Here is a 23,409-nt window from a genome sequence, read left to right on the forward strand (position 1 = left end):
GTAGAGGTAGAGGTGTAGGTGTAGAGGTGTAGAGGTAGAGGTGTAGAGGTAGAGGTGTAGAGGTAGAGGTGTAGAGGTAGAGGTGTAGAGGTAGAGGTGTAGAGGTAGAGGTGTAGAGGTAGAGGTGTAGAGGTAGAGGTGTAGAGGTAGAGGTGTAGAGGTAGCGGTGTAGAGGTGTAGCGGTGTAGAGGGGTAGCGGTGTAGAGGGGTAGAGGGGTAGCGGTGTAGAGGGGTAGCGGTGTAGAGGGGTAGCGGTGTAGAGGGGTAGCGGTGTAGAGGGGTAGCGGTGTAGAGGGGTAGCGGTGTAGAGAGAGGTAGAGAGAGGTAGAGAGAGGTAGAAAGAGGTAGAAAGAGGTAGAAAGAGGTAGAAAGAGGTAGATGGGTAGAGGTAGAGAGATAGGTAGATGGGTAGAGGTAGAGAGATAGGTAGATGGGTAGAGGTAGAGAGATAGGTAGATGGGTAGAGGTAGAGAGATAGGTAGATGGGTAGAGGTAGAGAGATAGGTAGATGGGTAGAGGTAGAGAGATAGGTAGATGGGTAGAGGTAGAGAGAGAGGTAGAGGTAGAGGTAGAGAGAGAGGTAGAGGTAGAGGTAAACAAGCAGTAGAATATCTCCAAAAATCCACTGCCAGCGAAATGAAACGGTCTTATAAATGCAGCTGTAAATTTTGGAGAACTACGACTGACCTCTCGGCTTTGGAACTTTAGAAAAAGAAAGGGACTTGGATAACTAAATAACACACCTTAAAAGAGGGGGGTGCACTAAAATTCCAATTCCTCATATGTCAATCCTGCTTGGATTGTCCAAATTGGTGGAATGCAACAGTTTCAGTTATGTTATCTTTACAAGATGCGACATAGATGTAAGCTGGGGCTTCTTGAGAGATGCTAGGCGGGTGACAGAGGAGATTCAGTGCCAGAGCGAGGGGGTTCTCACCTTGCCATTGCCATGAGGTTTTCCCGAAAGGCAGACGACTGGGGAATCGTATCATTTCGTGAACCCTGGAATGACCCCTCTTATTTTAGTGGGTCTGGTGAATTAATATGTCAATGTACGGACAGACGCAGACACCACGTTCGTGGGGCACGTTTCCTTGCATGGGTGGCCCACCGCTTAGAACACTGGAAACGAGACCCATTAGCCTTCAGTTTTCAAGCACTTTGTTGGGTTAACCACGTTCCCCCTGCCTGGTCCCTCGAGGAGTTGGCTTGTTCACGAACAGGGTACGAGGTTGTCCTTTTGGTATTTGTGCACTTAAAATTAGCCATTACAATACAATATACAATATGCAATTGTGCAATGGAAAGGGCGTCAGTAGACTGACTAGAGAAAATCATCCGTTTGCAAAGTTGTCTAATATTTAAAAAAAAGAGATATGCAAAATACCTTATAAAATATGGGAGGGCTAACATTTTGGGAAATAATGCTAACATGTCTTGTATAACATTCACTAAAATTGGCATGCAATTATGAACAATTGTATGCACCAAGAATGCAACTGAAAATAATATGAATAAGCAAAGTAAACAATTATATCATTTTAGACCAGAGGCTTCAAACTAACCCTAAACCAGAACAGAAATTTGCACAAGACTAATTCTAGCCAATGGTACAAGGTCCCCCCTGAACTCCCTCAGAGAGATTTATTTAATATGCCGTCATTACTCATGTCTTGTTGAATGAGCATTCTGTCATGAGTTAATTGCCTGCCACCCAAGTTGTTAGCCCTGAGGCAAGGAAGCATGGAGAAGGGCAATTATGTCACTGATAATGAGTACCTCAAGAGGAGCTTAGCAGGAGCAGCCACAATAAAAAAAGGACTAGCGCACATTTTGATTTGCTATTAGAGCTTTACCACATCACAAGTTCCCGCATTGCGAAACACAAGCTTATGTTGCCAGTAAGCGGCTTCTTTTATGTACGAGCCAGTTGGCCAGAGAAACATGAACATCCCATTAAGAAAATACAGGAAGTAAATAATGACGCCATCAAGGGCAACATCAAACATTTAGTGCACAAACTAATATTTTATATTGTAGACATGGTGAATAAACGGTTTTTACTTCTCTTTTCGCACAGCCTCTGTTTCACAACAATTTGACGCAGCAGAGGATGCAAGAAAAAACAAGCCCGGGAGTTGCGTGTGTGGTGGCAAAAGTGAAAGCAGCTGCAGCGTCCCCAGAGTGTAAGGGCGCCCGCGAGCGATGCACTTAATGAGCCATGACGAGAGAGGAAAGCCAGATGGCACCTATGTGCGTAACCGTGCGAGTAACCGCACGCTTTTGGCCACACAAAAAGCGTGTGGTCGGATTTTGAAGCCCACTTACTAAAAGTCTCACCAGAGCAGCGCAGGCGAGACCTAAAAAGCTGCGGTGACTTATGGAGTACTTTGTGTGTGTGGCAGAGAAGTTTGTGTTTTGCTCTTTTGCGCGTAGGTTGCCAGTGTAGGGTTTTTAAACTGGCTGAGCTAAATCTATCTTTTTTTTGCAGATGAGTCTGGCTGCCACATTTTGGATTACCTGAAGACGGGAGAATAGGTAGTCAGACATGCCCACATAAAGCGCATTCCTGTAGTCCAATCTACTCTTAACTAGAGCCTGGTCTACAGTTCTACACCAGCCCACAGGAATCCAGCAGAAGAGTTTTCTCATGAGTTTAAGTATGCCAAAGCATTTACCACACGTGGCGTTGACTTGCTCCAGCATGGATACGGAGTTGTCGATTAAAACCCCCATGTTTTTTGTCACTTTCTTGGGCTCAGGAGCTGAGCCCAGGGCATTCGGCCACCAAGCGGAGTATCAAATCTGTTGAGCACCACCAAAGAGCAGTATCTGTCTTTTCAGCGTTTAATTTCAGACAGTGTTCTCTCACGCAAATTGAAACCTCCGTAAGACAAATAGATTTTTCCTAGTTTCCTGATGTTTTTCGCCTTTCGAAATTACCAGTTGTCATCTTTGTAAGGGCAGATCTCAAATCCACCTTTCCTGACAATTTTCGCAATGCAGTAGATGTAGACATTGAAGAGTATCGGGCTCAAGCAGGAACCCTGAGGAAATCCACATTTGGACGTACGGGAAAGCAACCTTAAAATTGCATAGATTGGGTTCTCTTACTTAAGTAGGAGCCAAACCATTTTAGGGCCTTGGAGTGAATCTTAATCGCATTAAGTTTATTTTTTTTATCAGTAGATATTGGGAAACAATATCAAATACCGCAGAGAGATCAAGTAGGATCAAGACTGTGGCTTTGCCCTGATCCACTTCTAATCTCATGTTGTCAAGTTCAACAAGGAGGATGGATTCTGTATTGCTGTTATCTCTAAATCCGTTCTAAGATAGTTCTAACAGGTTGTTTTCAAGAAAGGCAAAGAGCTAGGCATTGACTAGTCTTTCAAGAACTTTTGAATTGTAGGGAAGCCATTAAATGGTTTAATAGTTTCATAGGATTGTAACATCTATGCCTGATTTTGTTTTTGCTTAGGGGAGTATAAACGCTTGCTTCCAGACGTCGGGGGTACTTTGCCGTAGACAGGGTTAGGTTGAAAATTTGTGTCAGAAGAGGGCTTAACATGGGGGCCAGATGAGTGAAAAAGTGGTTGGCAGGGCATCTGCTGGGGATCCAGACTTAACTTTCGTTATCATTTTTCTACTTGTTTTACAGAGAACTTAGCAAAATTCCCTAGTTCTGCGCTGCTGTTTGGGGGCGGGGGGGGGGTTTAAATTGGTCCCAGGGGATCTTATCTAAATGGAAATGTGTATCAAAGGTTGCAGAAATACTGTTGTGCTTATCGGTGAAGAAATTGACTGTTTATTCATAGCGAGTAGCTAAGTGGATGATCGCCTGCAATAAGCAGATTTACAATTTAAAAACGTTCTTTGAAAGAACTGCTATTTTCTTCCAGCTGCTTAATGAAGTAATCCTTTTTAGCCCTTTTGAGTGCTGTATGATAGTTATTCAGCTCTTGTTTGAATTTCTGACAATCCTTATTACATTTGGAGTGCCTCTAAGCTTGCCCCAGCAATTTATTAGTTTTTAACTCGATTGAGTGCAATTTTTTCGATGGTGAGCTTGACTCTGATCACTTTTAGTGGGGTGCAGTTATTTAAGGAGTTGGTTATTACGATGCTAACTGTCTCTAGGTAAACATCGAATGATGACCCCTGATCGAGCGGCCGCAGGACTAATTGGTTTGAAAATGATAAAACATTTATTGTGTTCTAAGCTCTCTGGGGGACGGGGTAGTGTACCTTTTTTGATTTTGTGGTAGTGAGACTGAGAAACTAATCGACAAGTGGTCCGTCAAAACAGTGTTTTAAATGGGACAGTACTGTCAGGTACTGAGTACTGGCACTTTTTTATTTTGAGAGGGAGACTACTTGCAAGAGTGACGTAATACTTTAATTGGAGAGTACCAGCACTTCTCAGAAACAAGCAGGTACTCTGGTACAGGGTACCTGCACTTCTATTTATCCATTTCAAGCACTGGTCCAAAGTAACGGATAAATGTTAGGGATTGCGGTGGTTAGTGAACCTGTTTAGGTCGAGCCTACAGCGCGCATGTGCTGTCTGAAAGACCTGCTGTCCTCAATAATACCACTTTTTTCCTGCCTGCTACTTACCGTTGGGTCACTCAAGTGTCACTTTTCTTTGGTGCCTCCTAACTCATTTACTTTGCTGATACATCACTCCTGTTGAAGGCTGTGGTGCACCGGCTAATTACAGTTTCCTAACGCTTTCCCTTTCGAGACAATGTGTCGGAGAACTTATTTTTTATTGTTACTTTCTGCTGACGCTTGTACACACATGCAAAAACAATGCAACTGAAGACCTATGAAAATACAGATATTCAAACTAGTTTATGTAACCTTATATAGGGCACTGTAAATATAATGTCAGAAAACTTTAGCAAAAGGCAATTGCTTAATAGAAAGCGTCCGTCACATATTGAGGGTAAAGGCATGGTGATATGTGAGAATATTACATCTGGCTATTGTTAGCAAATGACAGCAGTTTCAGAACTGGTAATTCAGAGCAACGATAATGTCACGCCCCGAACTGCAATATAGAAACCTAAAAGAGGTTATACTTTCGCTCTCTCTAACTGTGTGTGGGTGTGTTGTGTGTCTCTCTCAAGATCTCGCCACTGGCTATTAAAATATATATAAGACAAAATATGCATTAGTTGATGAATGAAAAATAATATACATTCATAAATGCAAAATAAACAGGCACATAAAAAAGCAGTAAGTTATTCTTTCCTTGCCTGCTATTGTGTGAGGATTTTAAAGCAATAACGCAGTTTCTCTTTCGCTTCAAGAGTTGTTTTGAACTCCCCTGTGACTTTGCCCAGACCGGTTTTTCTGCAGTGTTAGATATACATGTCCCAGAGCCTGTAGATTAATTTTCAGACAGTTTGCAGTGGAGGAGGAAGATGTAAACAAATCAAGCCTCCCCTCTTCCCCACCAGGAGCAGGTCTTTCCCTTAGCCTTCCACAGCTAAGTCCCGATGCCTGCTGGCCTATTGTTCTAATCTAGCGCCTAGACTAAATATCTTTAACAAAGCGTGTGCGCCCACACTTACAGGCCTGTCTATTGTACAGCAGACTTGTTCGCAAAGCCAAACACCTCACAGAGTGCTTGTAAATGCTGCATTTGTTGTGTCGTCCTTTCTCTCATAATATAATAATATTTTTTTGTCAAAATGGCGGCCTTTTCACCCATGGAGTGATCTGCATCTGCTTCCCTGGCTTATCTAATAAACGTTGGCTTGAATTAACTCGTTTAAAATTATCAGTATTATGAATAATAAAAATAATCTGATATTTGTAGTGCTGAGAGCAACGTGCGATATGAGGCACCTATGTATTATTATTCTAATTTTCATCATTAATAATAATAATCTGATATTTAGAGTGCTAAGAGAGCAGACATACGCTATAACTCATGCATGCATATCATTAAAGCAATATTAAAAATAATAATATACATATGTAGGCACTTCATATTTCAATTCTGCTCCTTCTTAGCACTATAAATATCACTTGTTACTAAAACACAATTTATTAGCACTCAAATGTTCATTTGTTTGGTTTCACCCCTTACCACCCTGCTAACTACGTGTTTTTCTGCACTTAAAAATAAAAGGCTGTGTTGTTTTGAATAGAAGTTGTAACAAAAACACAAATAGGCAAATTAAAGAGAGTTGATACTTAAACTCCTCGGTAAAGGACTCTGTATTACCAGCCACTTCTGCTTTAACTGTCTTGGTGCTCGAAGAACATTTTCTTATATTAATTTCAAAATGTAAAACATAATTAAACCTGAGTTAATTCACCAGGGCACTGACTTCATGCAGAATACGGGAAGACCTGGGTGTGAAGTATACGTGTTATGACTACTGTGTTTATTAGGTCAAGCCTACAGTGAACATGTGCTGTCTGCAAGACCTGCTGTAATCAATAATACCACCTTTTTTCCACCTGCTATTTACCATTGGTTCACTCCAATGTCACTGTTCTTTAATGCCTCCCAACTTGTTCGCTTTGCTGATATGTCACTTCCTGGCAAGGCTGTGGTGCACCGGTCAGTTACAGTTTCCTTAAACTTTCCTTGTTCAGATGTTGTGTGGGAGAGCTCTTTTTTTGTTGTTGTTACTTTCTGCCGCCGCTCGTCATTGCTTGTTAGCAGGGTCGGATTGGGATGAAAAATTGGCCCGGGCACCTGAAAAAAAGTGGCCCACAATTGCAGTGCACAACCATTCATGCCGAAAAATGTAATTTCTCCTGATCTGATTCTAGTCAGTTTCTTTTTTTTTTTTTTTTTATTGCAGTTATTTCTAACTTTTGTGTTTCATGTTTTTTTTTCTCCTCTCATTTCATTGCATATTATTTGAATGAAACTCCTAACCTCAATCCGAGAAAACGGGCAGCTGCCGCCTGAGGTTTGTCTGTCTGGTCGTTGTGACCTGCTGAGGGGGACAAAAGCCTTCTCTCCACACCGATGACTTGTTAATTGCACTGCTCAACAGACACCTCTGTCAAAGGCTCACTGACACCTTCTGGGGCCGGGGATGGAATGAGGTGAACCACATGATGCGCGTCCTCCTGACGCCCTATTGTCATTCTGCAAATAACAATAAATGGGCCTAAAATCGCACCTTCACAGACTATCTCTCACCTAAAGCTGCAGCTATATAAGGAAAATCAGCCCAGGTATATGGAGTTGCTTGATCCACAGACTAAAACAATTGGCCCACAAGCTGGCCTCTGCCACATGCCCCTCGGGCACCTGCTGATTGCCCACCCTGCCAATCTGACCCTGCTTGTTAATAATTATAACCATACTTTAACTTTTAGTGCAGCGCCTGTTCCATGAGCGCCATATTTTATGTTTTACTTTCTATTTCTTGTGTTGTATTACTTCATGTGCTGCATCTTCCCGTGAAGTGCCCTTCCTAGCGCAGGGGAAGCTGTCGAGTTCACACCCTCTTCAGCAGAACTTTGTTTTGGTTCCTTCTTCCTAGCTCACCTCACCTTCGCATGGCTGGCTGCGCTCTCAAAGAGAGGACCTTTCAACACGCTCGCTATAGTTTAATTTTTTTTATTTAGTCCTCCAAGATGGGTGTCTAACCATCTTAAAATGGGAAATTAAAACAAAATGGACACCATGGCATGGTGCATTTGTATGTATATGTACTGAAACACAAACCCCTATTTGTCGTCACCATGCTGGTGCCAGCCACCTTCCTAAAGTTCGCAGGTTTCACATTCTGAGTGTATGTGTTTTTTAAAAATATATATTTTCATTAAATTATAGGTTGTACCTGCTATACATTACATTCCATCCTATACAATCATCCATTCACACCCCTTTACGTTAACATAGCCATAGCTTTACTGTACAGTTGCTATAAGAGCTTATAATCTGGTATATTGTGCCCTTTTTTCTTTAAATAATCTCTTCACGGCAAACAAAAAAAACATTAATATAAAACATTGCCATGTACTACTATGCCAATACCAACAACTTCAACAAATGCGAGACCTACCGCATTGCAAATGCTTGTTTGATTTTGTGAGAGTGAGAAACTAATCGATGAGTGGTCCGTCCAAAGTAGTGCTTTAACTGGGCAGGTACTGTCCCTTACTGAGTACTGGCACTTTTTTATTTTGAGAGGGAGAGTACCTGCACTAATCTAGACTGACGTAATCACGTTGATTGGAGAGTACCGGCACTTCTCAGAAACAAGCAGGTACTCCGGCACAGGGTACCTGCACTTCTATTTTTCCGTTTCACGCACAGGTCCAAAGTAAGGGATTATTGTTATGGATTGAGTTGGTTTCAGTTTTTGAAAATTGTAGGTCCAGTGTGTGTCCCGCAATGTGGGTCAGTACAGAAATCCATTGCTTGAGCTGGGTGACTTGCATATCGCTCCCCAGTCACCTGCAGCGGGGGTCCGCTAGGTTTCCGTAATGCAGCTTGACGTCTCCAATCCCTATATACACTTTATGTTTTAGGATTAGAGCTTTACACACAAGATGGGGCATTTCGGCACACAAGCTATGAGCCTTACCCACCCCTCTCCCAATACATGGCCAATGCATTCTACTTGTTTGCACTCGCTGTGCTCTTTTAATAATAGCACAGAATGCAGACGAAAGAATGAAGCTGTCCACGTCAGCCTCCTCTCTGCTAGAAACACTCCGCACAGGCCCTGTTCCCATGTCAAATCAGTGGCAATCCATCCAGGCTTGGTTGATTCATGCAGTCATGCTGGATGGGCAGGCACGTGCTATATGCAAGTTTTTCGCCCTCGTGACATAGACAGGAATAAACAGGGCTCCCTCCCCTGGACCTTCGGTTGACAATAGGAGACTGCTGCAAGGCCGGGTGACCGATAAGAGTGGACCCCCCCCCCCCCCCATATGCTCTCAGCAGCCTTCCACTGGCTGCTGGAGGGCCGAGGCAGGGGGAGGAGCGATAGCGGCGGAAGGTAAACGCGGCTGAGGGGGAGCCGCGGCTGCTTTTCTTGGTCTTTGTTACTCCCAAGGACCCCTGCACCAGCGGTCGGAAGGACCGTGCCAGAGGTTGCAAAGGGCAAGCAGGGGTCGAAGGTGTGACCTCCGAGTTGACATTCATGGAGAGATGTCAAACCCCCGCTGATTTCTCCTGCGATGAAGGCATGCTGACATGCAGAGTTGCACGTTAGGCGATCGGATCCCCCCAGCATGTAGTAGTGAAAGGAGCCCGCATTGCCGATACTGATGTGGCACCCTGGAACTTTTCTTGAATTTAATTCAACACTTAGTTAATCCCTCCCATGATGTTAAAAGTTTAAAATAATGCCTGCCAAGACCTACAGGGGCTCTCGGAGGTCACGGATATCTAGTTATGGGTGACGTGTTTGTGATGCAAATTACAGTGTCTATGGAAATCCACTATTTAACAAAATGAAAAAAAAAGATCCTTAAAAACCTCAGTCTTTAATAGCTGCAATCTAAAACTAAACCAACAGAAATGCACTGGCTGTGTGGTGAGCTATGCAACCATAACTCCGAGCATGTTTGCTTACTTTCACATATTGTCACGCGAGACCTCGGTTGACGTTATCGACGTTGCTAGTTTCAGTGTAGGCTGAAGTACAAATGTCAGCAGGTGTTGTCTTTGTAAAGCTTGCAGGAACGAAATGATGCTGACGTTGCACTCACCAGGCATCTATGTCATGATGCGCTGGCATCCGGTGTGACCTGCAGTTCATCGCTGGCACCCCCGCTTCAGCCCTGGAGGGGGCACAGTTTGTAACCTTAAACTCGGTAATAGTAACACATGTTATTTTCAATGCTTACAGGCACATAAACCGCCATGAAGCTCTATCGATGAAGTGCCCTATGCAAAATGCAGCTCGTTTGTTTTGTTTCATCCTTGGTTCTTGCAGCGCGCCGGCAGGCAGCAGTTTAGGGGCAGTGCTGCATGCGACCTGCATCAGATGCTGCGCGGGAGGCGTCCCGGAGCTCCTCTGCTGCAGCGTGCTTACACCTGTGCAGATAATCGAATCCGTTCACATACTGAACCCTCGTTTGATATGAGGCATGTACAGCCCTGCTGCCAATCAGCAGAGCCAGTGCACACACTGCATACACGGAGATCACTCGCAGAACGGGGCGAGGAAGCATTATGTCACATGGTTTTACCAAGCCCCAGGTTCTTCAGTTCCTTGGCCTCTTGGTCCAGTTGGATGATTTTATGCACAGACCACAGTGAGCAGTCAGTGGGTTTCTCTGGCAGGGCCTTGGTAGAGTGATAGAAGCATGGAGGGGGTCTCTGACCTTCTCCGTAACCTGAAATAGTTTGATTCGTTTTTCCTTCTGGTTATGTGGTTCAGAACATACGCTCGTCCGGTGTGACTGTGCTCTGACCAGAGACACCACCACTGAGAACACAGTGAAATTCGCACACAACGTAGACCTGGGCAGGCGACGTAAATTGGGTCAGGGAATGCCCTAAAAACGGGACGGAGAAATTATTAGACCAGAACAGGATAAAGGCCTACACAGGCCTTATTACAGTGAGACCAAAGGGTGGGGGGAGAACACTTACTGTGGCTCAAGAATGCATAAACATGATGCAAAAAAAGACCTCTGTACCACCAAGAGTACACACTGGGTCCAGGGGTACCTTACCCACGGATACTAGTACAGTAAGGCATGCATGGCCTTATTTACAAAGCCATTTGTTCCTATATGTTTAGCTTCCATATGCAAATAGCTTCTTTCAGTTGTGGCTACCAACGCATGTCTGTCAGAGCTCCTGTCATCAACGCCAGAACTTGCTGGAAGAGAGAGGCTTTTAGTCGGTCCATTTCAGTCTTTGGTCCGTAGTTATGCACCTTAAAAGTCTTTTTCTTCTAAATGTCATATGTGCTCCTAATGGTTTTCCACATTCATGCCAATGCTGCACCAGGGGTGATTCTGCACATCCATGTGCTGTCATCTAAATGCAGTGTTATAGGTTTACACATCATATGAACTCTTGCTACTAAAGTTTCTCTCTGAACAGAGTGGTTTTCCACTTGTATTTGATACCATACCCTCCTAATGTTGCACCAAAAGTGGTTTTGCACTTAAATTGGTTTCTCCACCTTCATGTGATTTTGCACTTAAATGTGTTATTGGTTCGAAATGGGATTTAAACTCTTAATTCACACACCATTTTTTGCATCAAGGGAGATTTTTCGCCTGAATATAATTTTGTACTGACATGAGTTTTCATTCTAATGACGTGTGCCTCTAAAGGGGATACCATAATCCTGCTTACTTAGCACGAGAAGTGAATTAGTCCCGGAAAAGGATTTTATACCTGACGCTATTTTCACATCTAAGCGATTTGTGCTCCTCAAGGTTTTCCACACTCCTACTGATGTGTCATCAAGTTACACTTCACCCACATGCAAACCTCCAAACCTTTGAAATGATATTGTTGAAGGTGGATTGTGAAGCTCTTTTAACTTCCTCAGATATGGAGCAAGCCTCTCATAACTGCATTGTGTGGCAAATTGAACTGTTTTTGTATTCCTATGATTATGAAAGAAATGTACTGTGTAGGCCTCATTCCAGCTGCACACCAATAATGGCGATTGGGTGGTAACAGCAGTTACTCACCCCATTGGGATTATGAGATGTGGTGTTTCGTTCAAACATTTTGGATGAGACCCACCAAAACCTTTCAGGATTTGCTGTGGAACAGAAACCTCGATTTCAGTATGTTCTTCGCTAAACTCTTATAATCCTGATCATGTCTGCCTTCCTTCAGCTGGAGTTACCAATGCCCCCAACATTGGTAAATCCTGTGGGATAGGGAACGGGCCAAATTCCACCCGGTTTATAATCGTATCCTTTGTATACTGTTGACTGCTGTACCGTGTCAGCCATTAGAAGGGAGGAGGCAGTATTCTGTTCTCTATCAGAGTATTTCCTTACTGCCGTGTTTCTTTTCTTGTTTTAGACTGACTTCCCACTCCCAGAATTCATCATCGCCTTGGGCTTCCTCCTCGTGCTCATCATTGAGCGCATTGTGCTGGAGTGCAACAACCCTGCATCTGAAGAGACCGTCCCACTCCTTTCCTCCAACGGACAGTCCCGGCATCCCAGACTCTCCAGTGAAAACTCTGAAACTTCCAGGGATGCTCAAGATATGGAAAAAGCAGGACATCACTTCCATGTAGATTTCAACGCACACTCCTCGTTCCGCTGCCTGATCCTGGTTCTGTCACTGTCCCTGCATTCCGTGTTCGAGGGACTGGCCATTGGGCTGCAGAACACGCAGTCCAAGGTGCTACAGATCGCCATTGCCATTCTTGTCCACAAGAGCATCATCGCAGTCAGCCTGTCCCTCCTCCTGATGCAGAGTGGATTGAAGCCCTTCTGGTTCAGACTTTCCATTGGTACCTTCGCAGCCATGTCTCCTCTGGGCATTGGGCTTGGGATTGCAGTGATGCAGGATGAAGGTTTGTGGAGCGGGATGGTTCAGTGTGTACTGGAGGGACTGGCAGCCGGAACCTTCATATACATCACCTTCTTGGAGATCCTACCACATGAATTAAATTCCTCCAAGTGGCGTTTGCCGAAGCTCTTCTTCATTGTAATGGGATTCTCCTTGATGACAGGCTTGAGATTTTTAGGCTGAACTTTGTGTGCCATAAGACATTGACTTTTAAGTAGGCGAATAGTTTTACATGTTTTGCAGCTCCTTCCTTAGAGCAGGTAAATGAAAAATAATTATACATCCAAATAACGTGTTAACTTTTTATAGACCGAGGAAGATGCAATATCAATTCAAGGACTTCAACCTGCCTGAGGAATTGCACATGAGCGAGGACTCTCACTAGGATGGGATTTCAGTGCCATTGAGCATCAACACAGAAAACATGGTATCCATTCTTGCCCGGTGTACACATTGAGGTACTCTGGGTTGTGGGTTGTTTTTTACCCATCTAGCTCTAATATTAAGTATTTTAGGTGATTTAATTGTAGTTGCCTTTTTAAAAATATATATGTATCTATACATTTTATTTTGGTCTTCTTTACCTATGTAAGGAAAGGGTGAATAAGATGATATCCCCAGATATACCAGAAGAGTGTGTTCTGTTGGTGAAAGAGACAAAATAATTAGGCCCTTACCAGAATGAATGTCGATGTGACCTTCGTACCATTTAACATACATTCCTTAAGACAACAATTGCAAACCGCATAATCTACCAAGACCTTTTGTGTTAACAAACATCATTTAAAACAGACCTGCGCATTCACTGAAAAATCTAGGAATATGGTGGATCACGAGTATCCAATTGTGGAGCAATAAACAGTTAAATCTGGAAAAAGTACACTGTTGAAAGGGGAAGGCTGATCTACAAAGCATTGTAAGAGGCAGGGTTTTGTCTATAACATAATTCTATCCAGACAGTGATTCTCTGTACTGAGGTGCAGGATGTAAAGTAACTTTGCAGGGTGTTAACCTGTGGGAACCACAATTCCGCTATACATTTTCATGCTGGTGTGCCACCTGGTCGCCCAATTGTAGTGTGTTCCTGTGTCCTAATACCCATATGCATAAGCTAGAATATGCAGCCTATTCAATACACCAGCTCCAGAACTGCATCCTTTTTGAAGCTCCATGTTCATTTGTTGCCTGCCAGTTGTACTAAACATCATATCAGCTCTTTGACTGAATCCCTTGACTATTCAGTTTCTGCAAGTGAAAAGAACGCATGGACACTGCTAACTGGTATTTAAAGGTTCTGTTTTAATGGCAAGTACAAATAACTCTTTTTCGCCAGCACTAGGTTATAAATTAGGTTTATGCTATCAAGTCTTCCCCCCTCTAGAGTAAATACTAGCAAACTTTTGTCACAGTTTATTGTAAATTTTAGGAACCCTGACAAGGGCTTGCAGATTGAATATGGGGTCGTTTTGTATCCGTTTCAATGGGAATTGTCTAATGAGTGTGATCTGTATTTCTCGAAGTCTGAACACCTTTGCATCCACTGTAGGGCAAGTTTCAAGAAAACTTCAGAATTTACATAGTTAAGTGGCTCAAAATGTCAACTTTTAGATTTTCCTTGCACAGTGATTCATTGTTTCACAATGGCCATATAATTGCTCGAATCATGCTACGTTTTCCAGCTCATTTACCTATTTAACTATCCATAACTTTAAATATTTGTAGGAGGTAGCTAACAAAATGACTGGTTGAAAAAGTTTTGGTAACCGCAACCGATAGAATTTGCAAATTTTAGTTTTTTCTCATTGATGTTCATAGTTAATTTTTTGCAAGCCAGAACATGTACTCACTAAAATGCATTTAACCTCTTGTTACAGTTATTCGAAACAAAATCAAGTTTATCTGTCTTTTAGAGAAGCCAACGTTAAAGCTAAGTTGTTAAAGGTATGAACATTTCCCATGAAGGCTATTTTTGTCAAACCTATATTCAGTGTATGTGTTTAATTCTTTTTTTTTAGTAGAGGCATCTAGAAAGACACGTAGTCATGATACCACCTTTTGTCGTTTGTCTCAGAACTGTGAATCTTCTGTGAACTTTACATTTTAGATGGTGTCCTTGGAAATCTGTTGGTTTCTGGAAGCTTAAATATTTTTTTTTTAATGACTATTGCATTTATTATACAGTAGATCATTGACCATCTTTGCTTAGTAATCAGCTCAACGCCAGCAAATACCTTTTGAACATTTAATATCACCTTTATTAGGTTCTGAAGCCTTTTTAATCTTGCATGAATCACATGTTGTACTTTCTTTACAATGACATTTATTAGGTTTTGCAACTTTCTTCTCGGGTAAAAAAAAATTCAGAACGTAATCACTGTCGCGGCTACGGCACAGCTGAAAATCATGCAGCAATATTGCATTGTCAGAAGTGATTTGATTCTTTAGTTATTTGCAAATGTTTTCTTTATCTGTTGTGTACAGCAATGGTTTCTTACAGCAATTTGGATCTAGTCATTTGTCTGATAATTTCATAGGCTTGTGATCGGCTAAGGAGGTGGGTTTGTAAGTAAGAGTGGCCTTATTGTCTTTTGCAATTCAGTTAATTTCCCAGCCACTTCCTCACATCACTAAAGCAACAGGTAAATAAGTGACGCAGGTGCCTGTATATCTTTCCTCACGATGTGGAGCTTCCGTAGAAGATACCAGCAGATGCTGCTTAAATTAACTGATTAGTTTGTACATACAGTGAAGAATGAGCTGCTCCTGTTATTGAAGGTGGCCTACTTGTTGGAACAAAATGTTCTTGCGTTGTAGGGCTATTCCTGGAATACGGTTCAAATTATTCATTGTTCAGTAAAATTGCTTGGGTACCCATTTAGCCACTCTAGGTTTTTGTATTTCTAGGGAACTCGAGAGTTGTTTTATCCTCCCATGGATGGATGAATAATCCTCTATTGGATTCAGTGTTTCTGCTGTGATGTCGAGTGCATCACTTTGCTTGCACAGAATGAAACGCACACATTCAGGTAAGACAATTTGTGTTAGCCCTTTGTTAAGAGCATCACTGCAGTGCTGCATTGCATTAAGGACAGGTCTGCACTACTGTTGATTGGCCATTGATTGGTAAGAAAGGACCATTTTTTTTGTCTCAGAATGGGATACAACGCTAGCATTTATAATGTGCATTTTAGGTATTTCTTTTTTTTAGCCCACCATTTCAGGTTTTTCGTTCTAGCTCACCATATTAATTTCTCTGTTAACACATTGATGATGCCTAACTAAGTAAGCATTGGCTGTGTCACCTATCACTCAGTGCTTTTCTGTCTGCCTTGGTTTCCTGTGTTTTTTGTCGTTTGTGGCTCAGGGCTGGCTATCCACGCTACTCCCTTTATGACAGGTGACTGTCCAAGGTTAGTACGGCTGCGAAGTTTAATTCTTACTCCAGCAGGAAGAGTGGTTGGAATTCAGATACTATGTCATACAAGTAATGACACTCATTAAATGAACTCCATGCTCAGATGGAAGTACAAATATTGTATATGCATATCGGAAAGTAGGGCAATAAAAATTTGAAACCATGCAGAATAGCATAAAGGCACCTTTTGTGGCTAAGATATACTTGCCAAATAAAAGTGTTGCACATATGAAGCAAGATGCTATGATACAAAGAAAATAGACTAGATGTGCAACCGGGAAACGTTTGAGTGTCCTTTTTGTAGCTTTACAAACAATGCTCTATCTGTGGGTACCAAGCTGAGTATTACATGCATCAAACTTGATTCAATTTGCCTTGTTTTTCTTCCAGGGTCTGGTTGCAAGGACAACAACTAAGTAGGTGTCATCCTTTGGGGCTGAGATTATTCAGCGTGAAGTCCAGCATCACACTGCACTCCAAAGGATGAACAGATATCACACCTAAATCAATCAGTCAATCTACTTTATTTGGCTCAAAAAAGCTACAAAAGAAAATAAAGATTGGATTAAAGTAAAAAGATGCAATAAAGCACACAATGCAACAACATTAGGAACAATCCAAACTGGAGGCAATAAATCTAAAGTGCATTCAGACTGGCAGCATGAAGGTAAGTGCACTCGATAGACTCCTCAGGCTAATGGAATAATACGTGAAAAAAACATAATGGCTGTCCCAAAAGGTGTGATAATCATAATGTGGATTACATTTAATAGAATAAGTATAATCCTGTCCAGGAGCACCGTGTGTTAGAATCCGCAGGTTCCTTAATCTAATTGATTGCTGAATAAAACTAGCAACAGAGGCACATTTTAGTTGTGTTGAATGTTCTTGTAAAAAGGTAAAAGCATTTCTGTAGTGTCTAAAGTTGTGTATACAATAATGTTTATAAAATGCATTTTCTTGTGGCCTGATAGAAATGACAGAATATGATCAAATGTATTGTTTACTGAACAGACAAGTTATCACAGGGACAACAGGGAAGATTCATTTTTCAGACCCTGTACGTTACTAAAACATGGATATTATTCACTCGAAACCTCGTTAATAAAAACCTGTGATACTCAATGGTTACAAAATTGAAGTACAGTTCAATCAGATGTGTTGTTATAATTTAGTTTAAAGAGCTTTATTGAAGCAAGTAAAAGCATAGGTACAACATTATACAAAAATTAGCATGACCAAAGAGCAAAAAGGTAACACAACAGAATATAAATGATGAAGGAATAAACATTACACGATAACTACCAATGATGCATATCCCAAAATATGAAAGCAATAATGAAAAGTTGCACATTGAAACGTGATAGCATTTTACATTTTTCAAAAAAGGGGAAGAACCGGAGAAGCGAAGAATAATAAGAAAATAAAAATAAGAAAAAAGAAAAGAGGGGGAGAAGGAAGGAAAGGAAGACTGAGAGATGACCTCATCAAATACCATATAAAGATTACCAAAATACATTATATCATTTGTGTGAAACATACCTAACCTTGATTAATAAAAGCTGCAAAAGAAAATAAAAAGAAAAAATTCATGGTGGTTGATAAACAAAAGAAGAGTCCTTATTACGGAGTGCAGACGTGGTTAAAGAATTGGTGAGTGCAGACCAAAAGGCTTCTTTTCGGATCATTTGCTGAGATGTGCTGATAGAAGCTCTATCCAGTCTGTGATGATAACAGAGAAGATTCTACTAAGCAGACTAGGAGACCTTAGAGGCATCTTTCCAATTAGAGGTTATTACCTGAAAAGCAATAGCAATGAATATATCCACAAAGATACCAACCTTGCGAAAACCAATCCATATTACAGAATTACTTCCAAGGAATATAGAATATATATCCAAAGGAAAGTTAGTAGAACAGATGGAAGATATAGATTCACATACTTTAGTCCAAAAATGGGAAATGTTGGGACGATGAAAAAAGGAGTGCATTAACGAGCCAGGGTTCTGTTGACATGACCAACGGTTTGGGGATAATTCTATACTTGGAAAGGAATAAAGGAGTAAAAAACCATCTTAGATAAAAATAATAAAGGTTCTGAGAGGTGCTAGCATTGCAGGAGGTGTGGTGTATGCAAGCCCATATAGAATTCCATGTGTGCATGGAGAGGGTACTCTGTAAATCAGATTCCCATAGAAGTTCAACTTTAGTCTTTGGACGATCAAGAGAGGAGAAATGGAGATATTTATAAATGTGTGAAGCCCGAATAGAGGGAGAAGTAGATAGGGGTTCAAACATGGAGTTCGAAGAAGATGGAGGAGATCCAGAAAGGAGAGAGAACCAATCAATTAAGAGCACTCTCAAAGACTCATATCTAAGTGGTGAGGAGACTGGTACATCAAACTTAAACTGTACCTCTTGGAAGGTGAGAAAAAGAGAATTTTTAATTAAATGTTTGACAAGGAAAATCCCTTTAGAGGCCCATGTTTTCCAAAAAATGGTACGATTTGATAATGTAATGAGTTTGTTATGCCACAGAGGTGAGTCTAAAAATACTTGTAGAGGTAAATGGGATTTGCACTTAACTGGGTGAAAAGTAGAAATAAAGTGTGAAATCGTTGGGTGATTAAAAGAATGAGGACGATTAGTGAAACTAGCCAGCAAGGAAAAAGGAAAAGGATGAATTAGTGATTCCTACAATCTGTGCCAGACAGAACTGGAAGTCCCTTCAGATATAGATACATATGGTAGCACTTGATGAATTAAAAAGGAAGAATGATATTGTCGAAAATTGGGGAAGTAAACACCACCCAGATCTTTAGGAGCAGATAAGAGGGCTAAAGAAATTCGGGTCTTAAGTCCATTCCAGAGAAATTTACTCAGAGACCCATTAAGGGTTTTAAAAAACTTTAAAGGAAGTCTAACTGGTAACATGGACAAATAAAAATTAATGACGGGAAGCAACATCATTTTGATGGTGTCCAATCTACCCCACCATGATAGGAAAAGGGGAGACCATTTGTTTGTCATAATATTTACTTTTAAAAGAACCTCTTCTAAATTAAGCTGGATCGCTTTTGCAACAGAGGAGGAATATTTAATCCCCAAGCAGGTAATACTACTAGTGTTCCACTTAAGATCAAACCCTTCAAACATGCTCCTTAAACAGTATTTATTTAATGGAAGAACTTCAGATTTGGAGAAATTTAGTTTGTACCCGGATAAGGAGGCATAAGAAGAAAGAAGGTCGGAGAATGTAGGCGGAGAAATAGATGGATCTGAAATATATAACATAATATCGTCTGCATAAGCCGTATATTTAATTTCGATTGCCTTGTGTTTAGAGCCTCGGAAGGAAGGTGAATGATGCAAAGAATGTAGAAAAGGTTCAGGGGAAAGAATAAAAAGCAAAGGATAAAGAGGACATCCTTGACGGGTACCCCATTGTAAAGGAAAAAAAGACGATTGAGAACCATTGGCAAAAACTGAGGTAGTAGGGGAGAAATATAGCAAACTGATCAGAGATGAGATAGAGGGTCCAAAACCATGCCATTTGAGAGCATGCATCATAAAAAGCCAATGAACGCGGTCAAAAGCTTTCTCTGCATCAAGGGTTATGACAGCGATAGGGGAAGAACTCTTAGATGCTAAATGAATAATATTTAGAAATGTCTGCAATTATCAGCTATCGTCCTCCCCGTCTGCTCAGGACTAATCAACTCTGGGAGAACTTGGTTAATACGAAGGGCTAGTACCTTGGCAACAATTTTACAATCTAATTTAATCCGTGAAATGGGGCGATAATTAGCACAAAGTGAAGGGTCCTTATCCTTTTTAGGAATTAAACAAATCATAGCTTCCAAAAAAGAACCTCGAGCTTCATTGCAAGAAACAAAGTGTTGAAATAAAGATGAGGCAAAAGAATATGGGAAAAACAGGAATACATTTCTGCAGTAAGGCCATCAGGGTCCAGGAGCCTTATCATTGGGTAACTTAGATAAGCGGATTTGATCTCAGAAAGGGATATGTCAGCTTCCAAAATAGAACAATCTGGAAGTGGGGAAGAGCGAGGGGGTAATGAATCGAAATATGAGTCCAAGGCTGCATTAGAAGGAGAGGATTCAGGGGTGTATAAGGTCTTATAGAAATCTGTGAAACATTGTAATATTTTGTCATCTTTGAAGCGATGAATACCAAAATCCTCAGTAATCTTGACAATTCTGGACCTTTGAGATTTAACCTTCAGATCGTTCGCTAGCAGTTTGCCGGCTCTATTACAGCCACCTTAACATTTTGAATTCATTTTTAATAATGTTCCAGAAGCGTTCTCCGTAGATTTCCTATTAAAAAATAACAATGCTGACACCCTAAAGTCAGCATTGTTAGATGAAAAGTATGCATGTTCCAGTTTCTTAATGGACGATAACATAGACGCTGACTCTTTACGATATTGTTTCTTTTTAGTAACAACGTAGTCAATAATAACTCCCCTGGCAGTCACCTTAATAGCATCCCATGTGGTATGAAAGGGCATATCTGGACGAACGTTAAGGAAAAAAAAATCTGAAATGAAATCCTTAAAGCGTCCAATAAACAAGGGGTCTTTAAGAAGATAGTTGTTAAATCACCAACGGCGGGATTTAGAGGGCCGGGAGGAAGATCTAAATTGATAAGGACAGGAGCGTGATCGGAAATCAAGATGGAACCAATTTCAGCATGTGAAAAGTTGGGAAGAAGAAGTGGGCTCAGAAAAATATAATCAATTCTAGATGTACAGTTATGAGTCGGGGGAAAAGAAAGTACATTCTAAAGAGGCAGGATTGAAAATTCTCCAGGCATCTCCCAACCCTCTAGAGTGCATAGTATTAGCAAAAGTTTTTTGCATTTTATTAGAGTCATACCTGGAAGAGGATTTCCTGTCAATAAATGGATCAAGAACCTGATTACAGTCACCCCCCCACAACGAGATTAGAGTCAGAGCATGCATGAAGAGTGTGCGACATGGATTGCCAGAATTGGGAGTCGATGCCTGTGGGGCCGTAAATGTTAAGGAGAGAAATACGTGAACCATTGATGAGGGTGTTGAAAAGGAGCCAACGACCATCAGTAGCCTTCTCTTCACTCTCCACAGTAAGGGAAAGGGACTTATGAAATAGTATCACCACTCCATTCTTCCTGTCCCTAGATGGGGAACTGTAAACATCACCGACCCATTGCTTTTTAAGGGAATTTATATCATTGTCATTAAGATGCGTTTCTTGGCACAGCAATTTAATATTGTAGTTTTGAAAGATGCGTAAATACTCGTTGCTTCTTAATCGGATTACGTAAACCTTTTACATTCCATGAAATAATTCGGACATTATCAGTCATCTCAATGGGAAAAGGACAATAATCAATAACATAAGTACTGTGAGGAATATCAGTAACATGAGCACTATCAAATGCAAAAGGGTTTCACAGACAATACGATATCGATCAAAAACGACAAGGTTGTAAATTTGAACGGAAAAAAGATAGTAATAAAGAAAGGAAATAGGGGAAATGTAAAAGCAAAAGAAAATACATGGACTGAGGTCAGAAGGGAGAAAATAGAAAAAAGGGAAAAGAAAACAGAGAAACAAAAGAAAAGACATAAGGATAGAAGAGGAAGCAAATGATATACCCAGAAAGGTTGACAGGATGTCAAGAGACTTCAGTCAAGAAAGATGAGATATGTATCCAGACTAAAAAAATAACATGGGAAGCGGGAAACAGCGAAAAGAAAACAGACGGCAGAGCCAGGAAGAGAAACCGGGAACTACCGGAACCAATAAAAAATAAACATAAATGAAACAGGGAGCCTACTATAAAATAACACAATACCACAGGGGAGAGCAATAATATACTTAGACGCAAATTGATAAACAAAAGGCAGGCAAACAACTACAACAAAGGGTACATTATTGGATTCTCAACCACTTACTAAACCTGAGGATGAACCGGGAACATTGGGAATGAGATGAAAGGCAGGAAGTGGAAAGCGTCAGGGGAATGGGATCATACAGGAGGAGGGAACATCTGTAGAAAAAGACAAAAAGGAACAGTAATATAAAATGGCCTCCAGGGAAGGTAAAAGAACCACAATAATCTAGAGAAAAACTGCAACAACAAACTATGACCTACAATCCAAAAAGAAGACTAAACTTTTCTAAAAGATGGAATGAAACATATAAACTTAGAGAGCACAATTAAAAGCAAAAATAACAATGTTATTCATGGCCCTCCAAATTCCATGACATCTCCCTTGTGACGAGAAATAAATTTTCTTAGATCTTCTGGGCGGTCAAAAGAGTAGGACCTCTCTTTATACGTGACTGTGAAAAAGCAGGGGTGGACTAGACCGTATCTGTCATTCATGGAACGAAGAGCTGGGCAAAGAGAGAGAAACTCTTTGTGGCGAGCAGCAGTGGTGCGGGCCAAATCTTAAGAAAAAAAAACCTTTTTAACATTTGCTGTCTTGACTTTGCTGCTGAGAGGACCATCAATAACTCGGTGTACTCTGGAAATAAAACAATTATCCCTCTAGGAATAGTGACTGTCAAACAAGAAGATGAAACAGTAGTTTTAGGACCAATGCGGTGAGCACGCTGCAATTTGAGGGTGGGGCCATCCTTGAGACCAACAATTTTAGGAATGTGCATTTTAAAGACAGTAAGCATGTCAGATCCTTCCTCCCCCTCAGGAATGCCATAGATTTGAAGATTATTGCGCCTGTTGCGATTTTCTAAATCTTCTGTTTGCATCTTGAGGAGAGCAATTTCTTTAGACATATCAGAAACCTGAGGAATCAGATCTTGAGCATCACTCATCCGTTGTTCCACCTCCGACACTCTGGATTCTAAATTGGACAATTTCTCATCCAGTTTCTGAAGAGTAGCATTGGTTTCTACCACAAAAGGTTTAAGCATCCTTATCTCTTCCATGAGGTCCTCCTTTATTATCGGTAGTGGAGACTTGGTTGGCGAATTAGGTTCTTTCTTGTGACGTTTTGGAGGGGCGGCAGGGTTGGAATCCTTGCAAAGAGAAGACATACTAGCAGAAGCAGCTTTCTGACCAAGTGAAGAAGAAACCTCCATGTAGGTTAATACTTGGTATATTGTAATTCTAAGAAGATAGGCAGCTCACAGACGATTGGTAAGATACTTGTAGAAGGCTTCTAAAAACAATAATGAAAAAGCAATTCTATTACTCTACAAACTACCTTGGGATTGATAAGTCTAATTCAATATGCGACTGCACGTAGAATTTATTTAATATATGGTACTGGACTTGGTAGCAATTGCCTTACAATACAGGGTCTGCTCAATGTAGAAACAGCATCAAAAAACATAGCAACCAGCGCAGTCCATTCTGAGGAGGCCGTCCAGTTACTGGATAAAGAAAACATTAACTACAGCATTGGCTAGAAAGCATTCCGAAGTCCAATTCAAGCAAACATCTCCAAAACGGGCGA

General features: G+C 41.2%; 1 protein-coding gene across 2 annotated transcripts in view; it reads left to right on the forward strand.

Annotated features, from left to right (window-relative positions):
• Positions 1-16,079, forward strand: part of LOC146860456 (zinc transporter ZIP1-like) — an 82,805-nt gene extending 66,726 nt beyond the window's left edge. Inside the window, exon 3 of one of the 2 annotated variants that reach the window (XM_085644347.1) lies at positions 12,002-15,007. In XM_085644347.1, coding sequence (XP_085500473.1) covers positions 12,002-12,682 — 681 coding nt within the window. In that variant the 3' untranslated portion in view covers positions 12,683-15,007. Of the gene's footprint in view, positions 1-12,001 lie in introns of both variants that reach the window. The other variant, XM_085644346.1, reaches the window with a different exon arrangement.
• The last annotated feature ends 7,330 nt before the right edge of the window (positions 16,080-23,409 follow it).

The sequence above is a fragment of the Triturus cristatus genome, chromosome 3_1, assembly GCF_964204655.1.
Source record: "Triturus cristatus chromosome 3_1, aTriCri1.1, whole genome shotgun sequence".
Lineage (NCBI taxonomy): Eukaryota > Metazoa > Chordata > Amphibia > Caudata > Salamandridae > Triturus > Triturus cristatus.